Source organism: Fukomys damarensis, unplaced genomic scaffold (genome assembly GCF_012274545.1).
Source record: "Fukomys damarensis isolate Sample0158 unplaced genomic scaffold, DMR_v1.0_HiC HiC_scaffold_4, whole genome shotgun sequence".
In the NCBI taxonomy this organism is placed as follows: domain Eukaryota; kingdom Metazoa; phylum Chordata; class Mammalia; order Rodentia; family Bathyergidae; genus Fukomys; species Fukomys damarensis.
This window is the reverse complement of record NW_022900916.1, coordinates 67,124,555-67,142,609: the sequence shown is the minus strand read 5'-3', so window position 1 is coordinate 67,142,609 and position 18,055 is coordinate 67,124,555. Positions and strand designations below refer to the sequence as shown.

At 39.5% G+C, this 18,055-nt stretch overlaps 2 protein-coding genes across 4 annotated transcripts in view; both read right to left on the bottom strand.

The window, feature by feature from the left end:
• Positions 1–18,055, bottom strand: part of LOC104868220 (ATP-dependent translocase ABCB1-like) — a 127,207-nt gene that overhangs the window by 80,357 nt on the left and 28,795 nt on the right. The window lies entirely within an intron of this gene.
• Positions 16,149–16,981, bottom strand: LOC109118319 (U4/U6.U5 tri-snRNP-associated protein 1-like). The gene has a single exon (XM_019208761.1). It carries the CDS (start codon positions 16,971–16,973, stop codon positions 16,167–16,169), a length of 807 nt encoding a protein of 268 aa, XP_019064306.1. The 5' UTR covers positions 16,974–16,981; the 3' UTR covers positions 16,149–16,166.

Genomic DNA, 18,055 nt, shown 5'->3' with positions numbered 1-18,055 from the left:
TTTTTTTATTATTTTTTACTTTATTGTAGTAGCTAGAATCCCTGAAGCTTTGATTTAAAAAAACAAACAAAACTGGAAGAGCCTGCCCCATAGCATTGGTGAGTGTGTGCAGATCCAGGAAGCAGCGGTGTGGTCCAGACCAGTGCAGCTACAGGCAGATCCCACCCAGGGATGTGCTCCAACTCCAGGGGCTCAGGCAAACCTGCCAGACAAGGCCCACCCAGGAAAGAGCTGCAAAGGTGCACAAGCTTGATTCAGAGACTGGCCCCAAAGCATCGGTGATTTGAACACAGGAATTGGTGTAGTGGTGAGCAGCAGAGAAAAAGCCTGTCTGTGGGTTGCTGAGAATTGACGACCACTGGATGCGAAAAAAGTTGTCCCAATAAACACACAGTAGGATACATCTGTTGAAATAAGAAGACATGGAAATAAGTCCTACAATCAGACTTCCAGATCTCCTAAGGCACCCCCAAAGGGAACCGAGATGGAACAATCTGATACTCAGCCACCTGGACTCCCTGAACTGGCAGCAAAAGAGGATCAGGAAAAAATGAGGTCAGAAATAATTTCTCAGATAACAGCAGAGATTGTGCCCATGGAGAAAAACATGATTAATAAATCTAGAGTAGCCCGGTGTGGTGGTGCATGCCTGTAATCCCAGCACTGGGGAGGTTGAGGCAGAAGGATCGCAGTGAGTTCGAGACCAGCCTGGGCTACATAGTGAGTTCCAGGTCAGCCTCAACTACATAGAGACCCTGTCTCAAAACAACAACAACAACAACAAAATAAATCTAGAGTGGACACAGATTAAAAAAAAAAAATAGAGGAGCTGAGGAACATCATGGAATCCCAACATAGGAAACAAATGGAATCCACAAAACAGTTGCAAACAGATTTCCAGGAGATTAAAAACTCCATTGAAAGTTTATGCAGCAGAATGGACCAATGCAAAGATAGAACTTCAGACATAGAAGAAAGAAATGCAATTTGTGACCAGGAAAATAAATTTTTTAAAAATATTTACTAAATTTACTGGTACCTTTTTAGTATATAGTTACAATATAGTTACATCCATCATTGGGATCTTGTACCTTTACATGGCTTATCTTGGTTCTTATTTTTCCCCATTCCCAAGGCCTCCCTTCACCCCCTCCACCCTTCCTTGTTTACAAGGACATTGTTTCTATGTTTTTCCTTTTTACATATTTTTTCTTTTACCTTTTTAACTTTCTACTACCCCTCCCTCTACTCTTTTATAACTTTTCTTCCTTTTACACAATATCAAGCATATATTTTGATTCTTATGTACACTTATAGTTTTCACACTAGAGAAACTATTCAGTATTTACACATCTGTGACTTATTAATTTCACTTAATGGCCTCAGTGTGCATCCACTTACCTATAGATATCTCTAGTTTCTCATTCTTTATGGCTAAGTAGTATTCCATTTCATTAAAAAGAGTCTTGTTTATCCAGTCTCCAGTGGATGTGCAATTGGGCTGTTTCCAAATTTTAGCTATTACAAACTGTGTTGCTATAAACATGGGTGAGCATATATCTCTGCGGTATGATTCCTTTAATACTTTTTGAAAGATACTCAGCAGAGGAGTAGCTGGGTCAAATGGAACCTCTAATCCTAGTTCTTTGAGATATCTCCATACTGATTTCCACAGTGGTTGCACCATTCTGCACTCCCACCAGCATTATTGGTTGATTTCTTTCATTCTTTCTCTGTGAGATGGAATCTCAGTGTTGTTTTCATCTGAATCTCTTGAATGACAAGTGATGTTGAACATTTTTTCATATGATTACTTGGTGCTTTTACTTCTTTGAGAAATGTCTGTTCATTTCAGATACACATTTTTGAACTGGGTCTTTATAATTGGGGGGCCTGAATTTTTTAAGTTCTTTACATATTCTAGATAGTAGACCCTGGTTTGAGGAACAGCTAGTAAAAATATTTTCCCACATTGTGGATTGTCTCTTAGCTCTGCTTGTGATTTCTCTCACTATGCAGAAGATTTTCAAAAAGATGAGATCCTAGTTGTTGATTCTTTGTGCTAACTCCTATGCTACTGAGGACTTGTTCATAAAGTCTTTTCCTATGCCACTGTCTTCAACAGTCCTGCCTAACTTATCAAATGAGTTTAATGTTTCCATTTTAATGCTTATATCTTTAATCCACTTGGATTTTAGTTTAGTGCATGGTGAAAGATAAAGGTCTAATTATAATCTTGATGGGTTGAAATCCAGTTTTTCTAATGCCACATTATTAAAGAGGCTATCTTTCCTCCAGTGAGGATGTGTTGCTCCTTTGTCAAAAATGAGGTAGCTGAGTATGCCAGGAATTGTTTCTGCATCTCCTAATCTATTCCACTGATGTTCAAGCCTGTTTCCTTGCCAGTACCATGCTGTTTTTATCACAGTGGCTTTGTAGTATAGTTTCAAGTTGGGGACTGTGATACCGTCATGGCTTTGTCACTTAGAATGGCTTTTGCTATTCTAAGTCTCTTCTGGTTCCAAATGAATTTTTGGATTGTTTTCTCTAGTTCTGTGAAATATAGTGTTGGAATTTCAATCAGAATTTAATGGAATCTGTATAACACTTTTGGAATCATGGCCAATTTCACTATATTGATTCTTCCTACCAAGGAACAAAGAATGTCTTTCTGTTTTCTTATTTCCTTTTCAATCTCTTTTTTCAGAGTGCTGAACTTCTCAATAGAGAGGTCTTTTGCTTCCTTTGTTGGACTTATTCCTAGATATTTCATTTTTTGGATGCTATTGTGAAAGGGACTGTTTCCCTAATTTCTCTCTCAATGAGATTTTTGACTGTTTACCTTATATCCAGCTACTCTACTAATCTGTCAATTGAGTCCAGAAGTCTTTTGGCAGAGTTTTTTGGGTTTTCTATGTAGAGTATCATATCATCACCAAATAATGACAGTTTAACTTCTTCCTTTCCTATCTTTATTGCTTTATTTCTCTTGTTTAATTGCTGTGGCTAATTTTTCCAGAACTAAATTGAACAGGAGTGGTGACAGTGGACATCCTTGTCTTGTTTCTGTTTTTAGCATGAAGGTTTTCAGTTTTTGTCCATTTAGTATGATGTTGGCTGTTGGCTTTTCATAAATAGCCTTTATCTAGTTGAGAAAAAGACCATCTATTCCAATTTTCTGCAGAGTTTTTATCATGAATGGGTGTTGAATTTTGTCAAATGCTTTTTCTGCATCTATTGAGATCATCATATGGTTTTTGTCCTTGAATTTGTTAATATGGTATATTACATTTATTGATTTACATATGTTGAACCATCCTTACATCCCTCAGATAAATCCAACTTGTTAGGGTGTATGATCTTCTTGATGACCCTCTGTATTCTGTTTTCCAGCATCTTCTTGAAAATTTTTGCATCTATGTTCATTGGGGAGATTGGCCTGTAGTTCACTTTTTTGGTTGGGTCTTTTTCCTGGTTTTGGAATCAAAGTAACACTTGCTTCCAGAAATGAACTTGGAAGTATAGCTTCCCTTTCAATTTCATTGAAAAGTTTAATGAGTAGTGGCAATAGTTCTTCTCTAAATGTTTTGTAGAATTCAGCAGTGAAGGCATCAGGACCTAAGCTTCTCTTACTTGGTACATTTTTAATTACACTTTCAATTTCATTGATTGTAATTGGGGAGTTTAGAATTTTACATCTTCTTCATTAAACTTTGGTAATTTACAAGTACCTAGAAATCTGTCCATTTTTTCTGTGTTCTCCATTTTAGTAGAATACAGGTTCTCGAAGAAAGTACTGATGATCCTCTGGATTTCTGATGGATCTATTGTGACTTCAATACTTTCATTCCTATTTACATGAATTTGAGTCTTTTCCTTTTTTTGATAAGGTTGACTAAGGGTTTATCTATTTTATTCTTCTGAAAACTCTTTGATTCATTGATTTTTGTATCATTCTTCTACTTTCCTTTGCATTGATATCTGATCTTTATAATTCCCTCCTTTGTATAAGCTTTGGGTTTGTGGTTTTTTTTTGCTCTTCTTTTTCTAGGAGCTTAAGATTCATCATTAAGTTGTTCATTTGAGTTCACCCTGTTTTCCTAGTGCAGGCATTCACTGCTATGAATTTCCCACTTAGAACTGCTTTGTGTTCCAAAGATTCCTGTATGTTGTACTGGCATAATTATGACACTGTAAAAACTGTCTTATTTCTTATTTATTTCTGGTGTGACTCATTGGTTGTTCAGGAGAGTGTTATTCAATTTCTATGTGTTTGTGAAGTTCTTAATGGTTTCTTATGTTACTGATCTCCAGTTTAATTGCACTGTGGTCTGATAATATACATGGGGTAACTTCATTTCTTTTACACTTATGCAAACATGTTCTATGAGCTAGCATGTGGTCTATTTTGGAGAATGATCCATGTGCAGCCAAAGAGAATGTATATGCTGACTTTATGGAGTGGAACACTCTGTAGACATTTATTAAGTCCATTTGTTCAAAAGCTTGGTTCAGTTCTAGTATTCCATTATTAGTTTTTGTCTAGATGATCTGTCTATTTGTGATAATGGGGTATTGTGGTCCTCCACTGTAATTTTATTAGTGCTTATTTGCTGTTTCATGTCCCTTAATATTTGTTTTGTATAGTTGAGGGATTTATATTTGGTGCATATATTTTTATGATTGTCATCTTTTCATGTTGGTTTGTTCCCTTTACAAGGATATAGTGACCTTTTTTGTCTCTTTTCCTTAGTTTTGCTTTGAAATTTACTCTGTCTACAAATGAGATAGCTACCCCTCCTTTTTACAACTAGACCTATATCTCTCACCTGGCATTAAACTAAAATCAAAATAGATTAAAGATCTAAGTATTAAAACAGAAACACTTGTCTTTGTTCTTGCACTCTGTCTTTCCCTCTTGTCTTCAACAGTTTCCTAGAGTTTGGGTGATCATCCTGTGTCCTCTAGCTTCACTTGAAACCTTCTCCTATTCTTTTACCTATCTATTCCTCTCCTTGCAACTCCTTCTAAGTCTCCATCCTGAAGGGTAAAGTTGCTATATTGAAGAATTCATTCACTATAAACACATTTGGGGCTGGTCCTCGATTTTTATTTAATTCACATGGTTAAAGGTAATAGATAATAACTGAAACAAATTGTCAATTTCTAAGCTGTGGTTGATGCTATTCTGTTGCTGATTATATCAATGGGGCTAAAGGGTTGTGACTGATTTAATAAGTTGTCCTTCCTGATATTATAAAAATGAGAGTGGTTCTGAGTCATAAGGGACTCAGAACATAAAAGAGCAGCTATATCAGGAATGTCAAAGTACTAACCCAGGAATTAAACCAAGGATAACCCAACAACAAAAATAAAAGTGAGAAAACATTTAAGCAAGACACAAAGACAGACTTCCAGTTCACCAATGGCAAATTCTAGGGAAAACGAGGTTGAAAACTCTGACAGTCAACCACCAGGATACCCTGAACTCATAGGACAGGAAGTAACAAAACAGATTAATCAGGCTCTAGAAAAATTCAAAACAGAAATAATTTCCCAGATAACGATAGAGATGGTAAGCACAATGAAAGACATGATTAGAGACTGTAGAACAGAAACTGACCAAAAAAATGGATGATCTCAGGACCATGATAGAAGCCAGGAATGCCCAACATAGGAAAGAAATGGAATCCATGAAACAGATTCAAACAGCTATCCAGGAGATTGAAAACTCTACAGAAAGCATTTGCAGCAAAATAAATGAATGCAAAGACAGAATTTCAGATATAGAAGATAGGATTCCAGTCAGGGACTATGAAAAGAAAGATCTCTTAAAAACAGTAAGGGATTATGAGAAATCATTCCAAGAACTCCAAGATGATTCAAAGAAGAATGATAAAAGACTGAAAGGAGTCCATGAAGTAGCAGAAGAAAGTATAAATAACATTAAAAAAAAACTGTTCATAGAATTAATGACAGAAAACTTATCAAATAGAGGGGAAGAATTTGACCTACAGATAAGTGAGTCATATAGGACTTCAACTACCCATGATCAAAAAACAATCTACTCCTAGACATATAATAGTCAAGATCCCAGAAACCAAACAGAAGAACAAAATACTGCAAGCAGTTAGAGGAAAGAAACAAATTGAGTGCAAAGGAAAGCCCATCAGAATTACAGCAGACTTTTCAACACAAACCCTCAGGTCAAGGAGTCTAGAGTGAGGTATTTCAACTCCTAAAAGAAAACAACCTCCAACCTAGACTGATGTATCCTGCAAAACTGTCTTTCAAAATGGATGGGGAAATAAGACACTTCCGTGACAAAGCACATATAAAAACTTCATAAGTACCAAACCAGCACTCCAAACAATTCTAAAAACTATCCTACAAGAAGACAAACAAGGTTAAAACACCATGTGGCCCAACAGAGCAAATCAATTAGGCAAGGCCAGAAACTATAGGGAGAGGGGAAAAATTAAAAAGAGCCAACAACAGGACAATACATGACAATGATAAGTCAGTACATATCAGTTATAATCATCATTGTTAATGGCCTCAATTCACCAATCAAAAGAAATAGACTGAGAGAATGGATTAAGAAGCAAAATTCAACAATAAGTTGTATAAAAGAAACACACCCAGTTCAAAAAGAAACACAGACAAAGTAAAAGGATAGAAAACACTTCTGCATGCGACAGGAGCTCAGAAAAAAGCAGGGGTAGCTATCTTATTTGCAGATAAATAAATTCCAAACCAAAACTAATTAAGAGAGTCAGAGAAGTTCACTACATCCTTGTAAAGGGAACAATCCAAGAGGAAGACATGACAATCATAAATATATATGTACCAAATATTGATGCCTCCAACTATATAAAACGAATATTAAGGGACATGAAACAGCAAATCAGCACTAATAAAATTGTAGTGGGGAGCCTAAATACTCCACTATCACAAATAGACAGATCATCTAGACAAAAAATCAATAATGGAATACTAGAACTGAACCAAGCTTTTGAACAAATGGACTTAATAAACATCCACAGAGTGTTCCACCTGTTAAGTCAGAATATACATTCTTTTAGGCTGAGCATGGATCATTCTTCACAATAGACCACATGCTAGCTCATAGAACATGTTTGCATAAGTGTAAAGGAAATGAAGTTACCCCACGTATATTATCAGACCACAGTGCAATTAAACTGGAGATCAATAACATAAAAACCGTAAGAACTTCACAAACGCATCAAAATTGAACAACACTCTCGTGAACAATCAATAGACCACACAGGAAATTAAAGAAGAAGCTAGTCAGATTTTACAAATAAATGATAATGCCAATACAACATACAGGAACCTATGGGACACAATGAAAGCAGTTCTATGTGGAAAATTCATAGTAGTGAATGCCCACACTAGGAAAACAGAGAGAGCTCAAATAAACAACCTAATGATGAATCTTTAGTTCCTAGAAAAAGAAGAGCAAGAAAAACCCAATTCTGAATACCCCAATTAAAATCAGTAATTTTGAGACCCTGTTTCAAAAAAACCAAAAAACATCAACAACAACAAAAAAACGCCAGGCATGGTGGTGCATGCCTGTAATCCCAGCACTTGGGAGTCTGAGGCAGGAGGATTGCTGTGAGTTCGAGACCAATCTGGACTACATACTGAATTCCAGGTCAGTCTCAACTACATAGTGAGACCCTGTCTCAAAACAAAACAAAACAACCAACCAGTGAATTGACAGTGTAATTAAAAATTTACTAACAAAGTAAAGCCCAGGTCCTGATGGCTTCACTGCTGAATCCTAATAGACATTTGGAAAACTACTGCCACTACTCATTAATACTTTTCAATGAAATTGAAAGGCAAGCTATACTTCCAAATTCATTCCTGGAAGCAAGTGTTACTTTGATTCCAAAACCAGGAAAAAGACCCAACCAAAAAAGCGAACTACAGGCCAATCTCCCCAATGAACATAGATGCAAAAATTTTCAAGAAGATGCTGGAAAACAGAATACAGAGGGTCATCAAGAAGATCATACACCCTAACAAGTTGGATTTATCTGAGGGATGTAAGGATGGTTCAACATATGTAAATCAATAAATGTAATATACCATATTAACAAATTCAAGGACAAAAACCATATGATGATCTCAACAGATGCAGAAAAAGCATTTGACAAAATTCAACACCCATTCATGATAAAAACTCTGCAGAAAATTGGAATAGATGGTCTTTTTCTCAACTAGATAAAGGCTATTTATGAAAGCCAACAGCCAACATCATACTAAATGGACAAAAACTGAAAACCTTCATGCTAAAAACAGGAACAAGACAAGGATGCCCACAGTCACCACTCCTGTTCATACAGTTCTGGAAACATTAGCCATAGCAATTAGTCTAGAAAAATAAATAAAAGCAATAAAGATAGGAAAGGAAGAAGTTAAACTGTCATTATTTGGTGATGAAATGATAGTCATAGAAGACCCAAAAAACTCTGCCAAAACCTTCTAGACTCATTGACACTTTCAGCAGAGTAGCTGGATGGATACAAGGTCAACACTCAAAAATCAATAGACTTCTTGTACACAAATAACAGAATCACTGAAAATGAAATTCGAGAAACAATCCCTTTCACAATAGCATCCAAAAAATGAAATATCTAGGAATAAGTCTAACAAAGGAAGCAAAAGACCTCTACACTGAAAACTATAGCACTCTGAAAAAAGAGACCAAAGAGGATATAAGAAAATGGGAAGATATCTCTTGCTCCTGGGTAGGAAGAATCAGCACAGTGAAAATGGCTATACTATGAAAACTGCTACAAAATTCAATGCAATTCCAAATGAAATTCCAACAATGTATTTCACAGAACTAGAGAAAATAACCCAAAAATTCATTTGGAAACCGAAGAGACCTAGAATAGCAAAAGTAATTCTAGGCAACAGAGATATGGCAGAGGGTATCACAATCCTCAACTTGAAACTATACTACAAAGCCACTGTGATTAAAAAACAGCATGGTACTGGCCAAGAAAAAGACCTGAGCATCAGTGGAATAGATTAGGAGATGCAGAAACAACTCCTGGAATACTCAGCTACCTCAGCTTTGACAAAGGAGCCAACCATTCTCAGTGGAGGAAAGGTAGCCTCCTTAATAAGTGGTGTTGGATAAACTGGATTTCAACCTGTCAAAGATTAATACCCTTATCTTTCACCATGCACTAAACCAAAATCCAAGTGGATTAAAGATATAAACATTAAATGAGAAACACTAAACTTGCTGGAAGATAAGTGAGGCAGAACTGTTAAAGACACTGGCACAGGAAAAGACATTATGAATAAATCTTCAGTAGCACGGGAATTAGCACAAAGAATCAACAACTGGGTTCTCTTATTAAAAAGCTTCTACAATGGAAGAGAAACCACCAACAGAGCTAAGAGACAACCTTACGATGTGAGAAGAAATTTCTACCAGCTGCTCCTCAGACAAAGGACTATTATCTAAAATATATAAGAACTAAAAAAAAAACAGGCCCCCTAAATATAGACCCAATTCAAAAACATGTATCTGAAATGAAGACATTTCTCAAACAAAGAAGTAAAAGCAGCAAATAAATATATGAAAATAAATATATATATCCAGTTGGAGACTGGATAAAATGGAGTACTACTTAGTCATAAAGAATGAGTCATTCTTAGGAAATGACTAGAGTCATTCTTAGAAAAATGGATGAATATTGATTCCATAGTCTTAAGCGAAATAAATAGGACACACATGTGTAAATACCAAATAGTTCATCTGGTGTGAAAAACTAAAGGTTTAAGTAAGATCCAAATTGTATAATTGATAACATGAAATAGGAAGAAAAGGGCTAACAGTGTAGGTGAAGTGGGAAGGGTAGGGAAAAGGAAATAAGGGAAAAGAAAAAATATGAGAAAAGGAAAAAACGGAAACAAAGTCTTTGTAAATAGGGGAGGTTGGAGGCGGTGAAGGGAGGGCAGGGGTATGGCGAAAAATGAGAACCTAGATCTGTCATGTAAAGGCACAAGATCCCAATGATGAATGTAACTGTACTGTATATCTAAAAAATACCAATAACAATAAAAAAAAGAAATAGTAAATAAACATATGAAAAAATGTTCAACCTCACTGGTCATTCAAGAGATGCAGATTAAAAACAACACTGAGATTCCACCTCACCCCAGGAAGAATGGCTGCTATCATGAAATCAACCAAGAACAAATGTTGGGGGTCTGTGGAGAAAGGGCAACCCTGCTCCACTGCTGGTGGGAGTGTAAACTGGTGCAGCCACTGTGGAAATCAGAATGGAGAGACCTCAATGAACTAGGACTGGAGGTCCCATTTTACCAGCCATCCCTCTGCTGGGTATCTTCCCCAAAGAATTAAAAGAACTATACCACAGTGATACATGTGCACCCATGTTCATAGCAGCACAATTTGTAATAGCTAAAACTTGGAAGCAGCTCAATCGCCCATCATTGGGAGACAGGATAAAGAAAATGTGTTCTTTTAGCAACATGGAATACTACTCAGGCATAAATAATGAGAAACTAGAGACATTTATAGCTAAATAGATGCACATTGAGATGATACTCTTAAGTGATATAAATAGGACACCCGTGTGTAAATACCAAATAGTCTCTCTAGTGTGAGAAACCGAAAGTGAAATAAGGACTAAGAGGTATAATAGATCACGTAAATAGGAAGAAAAGGGACAAAGGGGAAGGGGAAAATGGAGGGGCAGGGGAAAGAAAAGGGAATGGAATATGAGAAAAAGAGAAATAATAGAAACAAAGTCTATGTAGATAGGAAGGGAGGGAGGGGTTGAGAGAGAGCAGGGGAATGGGGAAGAATAAGAACCAATATTGATTATGTAAAGGTACAAATTTCCAACAGTGAATGTCATTATATTGTATACATCAAAAGTACCAATAAAATTTTTTTTTTAATGGTGAGAATGGACTTCCTTTTCATATTGTTAATCTTAGGGAGAAGGAAGTCTTTCACCTTTAGGTATAATATGAGCTGTTGAGGCTTTGTCTCTGATCTCTACAGAGTTGAAATGGCATTTCTGAATTCCTAATTTTTGAGACTTCTCATTAATGGGAATAAAACACTGTCAAATGCATCTCCATGTCAAATGATTTTTTTTCCTCTTTAGTTTGGTGGCATAGTAGGCTACCCTGACTGATTTTCATGTGTTAAGCCCGCATTCCAAACTCAAATAACCTCATCTGGTCTTGATCCATAATTTGTTTTATACATTGCTGGATTTGTTTTACTGATGTGGTGTATCAAAATATATAAGGAATGATAAAATTTTTTAAAACTATATTAAGATAAAAGATGCATTGCCATTTTTCCCCCTCCAAGTATCCCCCTACACATACTTGCTTTTAACATACTTAGCCCATTGTTCTTGCCCCTTTCTTGAGCTCTTTGGAAGTCCTCTTTTTCAAGTATCTTGTTTTTGTGTGGTTTTTTTTGTTTTTTTGTTTTTGGTACCAGGGATCAAACTCAAGTCTTTGCGCTTGCCAGGCAGGCAGCAGAACCACTGAGTTAAATCCCTGGCCCTCAAGTATCTTTATGAGGTGTGATTTCAAAATACCATGCCTGCTACTGCTGAGTTACACACAACAGAACAGCAGGATCTTAAAACATTACAGTGTACCTCATACGTGTAGATATGGAATAGTTTCTCTGCTGTGAGAAAATGAAAGTGCAAATGAGGACCAAAATGTGTAATAGATAATGCGAAACAGGATGAAAAGGTCCAAGTGGGAAGGGGGAGGGGAAGTGGAGAGGGGGAGTAAGGAAGGAATGGAAAGGAAAAGCCATGAGAAATGGAAATGAAGTCTTTGTAAAGAGGGAGGTGTGGAAGGGTTGAAGGGAGGGCAGGGAAATAGGGGGGAAAATAACAACCAGAATATATCATGTACAGATACAATTCCCAGTGATGAATGTCATCATGTTGTATACCTAAAATGTACCATAAACTTAATGAACTAAAAAGAAAACACTAACATTACAGTGTGTCCTCATCCACCTTATTCACCAGATCTGCCAAAGTGCAACTTCTGGGGCTTCCCCAAAGTGAAAATGACCATGAAAGGTAAACATTTTAAAGCACTTCAGGACACTGAGACAGCCACAACAGCACAACTAGATATTCACGGAAAGGGATTTCCATAACTGCCTAGTAAGTGGCAGGAATGATGGGATAATTGTATTTGAAGCAAGGGGAGTATCTTGAGAGGGATTCATGGCAATTTGTCTTTTACTGTCATTAATTTTTCAAATTTAAACATTCATGTATTTTTTGAACACAGCTCATATGTTGTTAAGAATTTCTATTCTAAATTCCTGAAAAGCATTGGTCTAATTTTTCTTCTGTATTTTTTGTCTGAATTTGGTATCAGGGTGATCTGAGCTTTACAAAAGGAATTAAGGGCCAGAGATTTAGCTCACTGGTGCCATCAACTGCCTCAAAAGCACAAGGCCCTGAGTTTGTTCCCCAATAATAATAAAAAAAAAAGAGTTAGGGAGTGCTTCTTCCCATTTTTTTTTTTTTCTGGGAAAGACTGTATAAACTTAGTGCAAAATTTCTTTAAATATTTGGTAAAAAATTTCCAGTGAAGCTATCTTGATCTAGGGATTTTTTCCCTTGGGAACGCTGAAATTACAAATTTAAATTATTTAATGATTACAAGGCAATTCAGGTTGTCCAGGCCATCACAGTTGAGTTTTGCTAATTTGTGGTTATTGAGGAATTGAGAAATTGACCCCTAAATGATCACATTTATGAGCGTAAAGTTGTTCACAGCATTCTCATCTTTCTAATATCTATAGGATTAGTAGTAATATCCCTATTTTATTTCTGATACTGCCTATTTGTGTCTTCTTGATTTGTCATCTCAAATTGAGAAGCTTCTCAATTTTGTTGATTTCCTTGTTGAAGAACAAGTTCTCACTTTAATTGCTTTTCTTTACTGGTTTTATTTTACTTAGCCTTCTGCACTTAACCTTTATAATGTTCTCTTCTATTGCTTGGTCTTACTTTGCAATTCTATTTCTAATTTTTTGAGGTATGAATTTAGATTAATGAATTGAGATCTTTCCTTATTTCTAATATAAACACTTAATACTATGAAGTTCATTTAGAATTCCCTCAGCTGTGTCCCAAGTATACTGAGGTATGTATTATTAATTTCCTTCAAGATTTCCTGTTTAACCAATGAACTATATAACTGTACTGTTTAACTTCCATATGTTTAGAGATTTTCTTGTCTTTCTGTTACTGCTTTCTAGTCTGACACCGCTAGGGTGAGAAAAAAAAACCAAACTTTATATTGTTAATTATTTTAAGTTTCCTATGTTTGTAATATGGCACAGTATGATCTAATGTGGTGAATGTTTCATAGGAATTAACAACAAAAAGTATTCATGTCTATGCTACTGCAATTGGGCAGAGTGGCCTATAAATGCCAATTAGGTCCTAAATAACAGTGGTGTTCGTATCTTTTATAACCTAGCTGATTTTCTGTCTGATTTTTTTCATCAGTTGCTGGCAGGGGTGTTGCAATCTCCAACTATAAGGGTAGATTTTTATGTTTTTTTTCCCTACAATTCTCTCAATTTTTACTTCATGTACTTTAAGGTCATGCCATTTGGTGTGTATACAGTTAGGATTATTATGTCTTCCTGATGAACTGGTTTTCATCATTATGTAATGTTCTTTTCCTCTAGAAATTTTCTTTGCTCTAAACTTTTAATTAACAGATATTAATAGAGCCATTTCAGCTTTTCAAAAAATTAATGTTTGTATTGGATATCTTTTTCCATACTGTTAAAGTCTCTCCTATGTTGTATGGACTTTAGTTTCTTATAACCAGCTTATAGTAAAAGAGACCAGTGTGTTTAAAATATTTACATGTAAGATTGTTAATGATTTGTTAACATTTAACTCTACCATTTTATTATCTGTCTTCTCTGGTTCTCACTCACCTTCTCTTTTTCCTGCTTTTCTGTGCAATGTTTAGGATTTTATCCTCCTTTATCAATAGCATTTTAATGCATTTTTACATGGTATTCACAATAGCTTCTATGAGCATTGTCATATTTATATATGAGTTGCAAAAGTCTATTGGTATCAACATTTTACTACTTACACTTTTTGTTTTACCATCAAATATGATTTATAAATCTCATTAGGGAAAGTGTATTGCATATATCCATCTTGCTGTCTTTTTGCTATTCTTTTTTGCTTGCTAATGCCCCTAATATTCCTTTTATTATAATTTCCATTCTTTTTGAAGAACTTCACTTAACCAGCTTTTAACAGAAGGCATGCTATTGAAAATAGTTTTTAAGTTCCTTTGATCTTAGACCAGTGGTGGTGAACCTATGGCATGCTTGTTATTGTGTTTTTCTTTTAAGAAAAAAGATGTTAATTTGAGTTGTTTGTTGTTTTTGTTTTGTTTTTTCTAAACTAAGACCTAAGTATTCTGGTTTAATCGGAGTGTTGATATTCTGCGATAAATAAGTGGGGCTGCAGTTTGGCATTTGGTCTCTAAAATATTCACCATCACTGTCTTAGACTGTTCTTCTCATTCCTGAGAGACAGTTTTACCAGATATACTATTCACATTTGATAAGATTTTGGTAGGGTATAGTCTTTGTTTTCTTGTTGTTGCTATTTTGAGGACTTAAAGAATATCGTGTTACTTCCCTCTAGAATTCAGTTTTAGAGGACAAATATGCTATACAAACTGATCCCATGTTAAATCAAGAAGGTGACTACCTCCTAAAATATAATGTTCCCAATAGGTAAGGTGCTGCTTCTCTCTGGCTTACTTTGATGTTTTTATTACTTGTCTTTATTTTTCAATAATTTACTTGTGTTTTTTCAGGAACAGATTTCTCTGGGTTTAATCTATTTGGGGTCACAAACTCCACCCTGTCAACTGAATTTAATAAAATGAGTCCCTCCAAAGTGGCTCTTTTAGTTTCCCAATTTCATTTTGGTCTTTTAATAGCTTCCATTTTGTGGCAGGTGTTTTCTATTTTATCTATTGTGTCCAAAGAATTTGTAATTATTTTTCGGTCTTATTCTTTTGTCTTAAAATTTGTGGCCCATGTGAAATATAACCCGGGGCACACACAGAGGCAGGCTCCTGTTTTCCAACTCCCCGGGTTTCCATGAGCCCTGTGTAGGCCAGGCGTCCCAAGAGCTCCTGGGAGGGATTCCCTCCTACCTGCTGCAGCTGTGTGGGGACCACAATGCCCAGGGCCATGGGCTCCACCCTCCCAGGCAGCTTGCTGTCAGGATGCTCGGCCCAATCAGCATAAAATGCAGCCCAGGGACCTGGTGCTACCACAGGCCTAGGCAGAATGAGAACCAGAACAGGAGGTGGCACCCCATCCCTACATAGGACCCAGTCCCCCAAAGGCCAGGCTGAGCATCCCTGAGTCACCTGTTAACTGTCTACCTAGGGAGATTACAGTGCAGTGTCTCGTGCAGCCTCGGACACCTGGGGGACGAAGTCCCCAGTAATACCCTGTACTGCACATCAGGATGCTGGCCTGGGGAGAAGTAAGGATTTCCACAGCAGGCCCTGCACCACCACCCTGGGGCAGAGGAGGGAACACACCAGCCTCTCTCTGTTCTCTTCCATCATCTCTGCCCAGGTACTCAAGCAACTTGATGGTCAGGGCTGACCTGGCAGAGGCCAGACTGAGCCACATGTGTTCGGGGATCTGTTCCATCTTGCTCACATCTGAATTTCAGGTGAATGACTGAACAAAGGAACTCAATGAATCTTCAAACATCCTACGGAGCAGGAGCATGGACCCTACAGATGGCAGAACTGAGGCTCGGTAATATGACTGAGTAACTATACAGCTGACTGTGAGCATGAGCACCAGCCTGCCTCTGGGCAGAGTCTTCCCCTCCACTTAGGTCCAGCCCTGGAGTCTGTACCAGGTCAGGAAGGGAAAAATAAGGAAGGAGGTTCATTTAGCACCAAGGTGGGGAGGCAACCAAAGGTTGATGGGTTCACTTGGTGATGGTGTTTGCATTCATGCTTTTGCCGCTGCTGCTGAGTGTGATGTATGGAGTCTTCCGGACCGCCTGCTTCTACTGGAGCAGAGCCACTCTGCCCAAGGGTGTGTTGCTGGAGCCCATCTTCAGAAGTGCCTCCTTGTCCAGCTTCTTCATCCGCCACTCCATCTTCATCTCGCCCCAGCCCTTCCCAATGGAGGCGGTGGTACAGCTGTTGGAAGGCCTCCTTGGGTGTGAGCTTCCAGCCGGTCCCTTCCACATGCTCCATGTAAAAGTCCGGCTTGTAGCCAGCCTTCTCCTTGAAGTCCTGAGTGAAGCCGCCATACTCTCACTGGCTGTACTGCACTGTTGATGGCCTCTTGTCCTCAGAGCAGTGCAGAGCTGAGGGCGGGACTTGTTGGGGGCCTTTACCGAGCCACCTTCTGAACTGTGGTCTCCAGCAGACCTCTGTTCTGGCACAGGAGCAGGGCAGCAGCCAGCCCTCTGTTCACTGTGGACTCCTCCTCGGGACGACGGTGGCAGAGGCAGAGAAATCCTGCTGCTGCTTCTCCTCACCCAGGCTGACAGCGCTCCAGCCAATGTTCTCTTCTCTATCCGACTGGAAGCCGCCATTGGCTGAGCCTCCTCATGCTGTTCAAAGTCCTTGACCTCCTGCTCCTGCCGGTTTCCAGCCAGCTGTAGGCTGGGATCTCCCGCAAGGTGCAGCACAACTCTGAGGTAGCGTTGAACACGATGGTGCCCCTTCTGCTCGGGATCGCCCCCTCCTCCTCCTCCACCTTCTATCCCGTCACAAAGCTGCTGCAACTGCCGCAGCTGCCGCAGCCCCGTCCCTTTTCCAGCTGCGTCTGCAAATCCACCTCCACCTCGTCCTGCCCAGCACATCCAGCGGCCCTGATGGCAGAGCTCCCCCGTCCTCCTCGTCACTAATGTTCACGGTCTCCACACGGGTGTCACCGACGGCAGGGGCGGGGTCACAGGCTCCTTCTCGGCAACCTCCTCTGCCTCTGGCAGGCGGCACCGACCCTGGCCCCTTGGCCTTGAACCAAAGTCCCCGTCTTGACTCTGGTCCCAAAGAGCAGCAAATCATGCGCCCGCACGACCACCCCCTTTTCCTTCTTCCGGGTTTTCTTCCCCTCCGCTTGGTCTTTTTAAAGGTCACCATCTCCTCCGGCGTCAGGTATCCAGAGGCCAGCCGGGGCCCCCCTGAGCCCGAGGACCGTGCCCGCAACCGCAGCTTGGTCCGGATCTCTCCCAGCTCACGTTCCCGCAGGCCATGGGCTCTGCGGCCCTGCTCCTGCTGGAAGGAGTGCGGCCGCTCACCCTCCAGCCCCTCGTCACACTCGGCTAGAACAAAGCAGGGTTTGTGCTGGGCCAGGTCGCCTGCGCCCTTGTCCTCCGCACTGGGCAGGTAGACGGCTTCTCCGCAGCTCCACGTTCGCCTCTTGCCCGCTCCGTGTCCACCAGATCCTCCTCCTCGGGCAGCACACCTTTTCCGTCAGGGTGAGGATCACGGTCTGCCCCTCTTAGAAGGACTCTGTGGATGCCCCACAGGGAGGCCCCGCAGATGCCAGGCACTGTACGGTCCTGCCGCCTCTGCCCAGTTCCTCCTCCACCGGAGCGCTGACGCCGAACTCTTGCTCCACCTCCTCCAGCAGCTTGGCGCTCTCCTCGGCCAAGTCCTTCTCTTTCGGCAGCAGCGGGCTCCTCTTGATCCAGGGGGCAGGGATCGTCCGGCCCCAGCGTCTTTGTCTTCCCCAACTTCTGGTCCCACAGCTCCTAGCTGTTGCAAGGCCATGGGGTTGATGACAAGAGCGGCCACGGGCCCTCCTCGGTGCCAGCCTCTTTCCTGACAGCACTGACTTCTAGGGGTTACAGCCCCAACTCTGCCGGAGGGTCTCCTCGGTGCTGAGCTAGAGTCGGAGCCGGCAGCGGCCACTGGAGGGCTCCGCCTGGCTGCGCTCCAT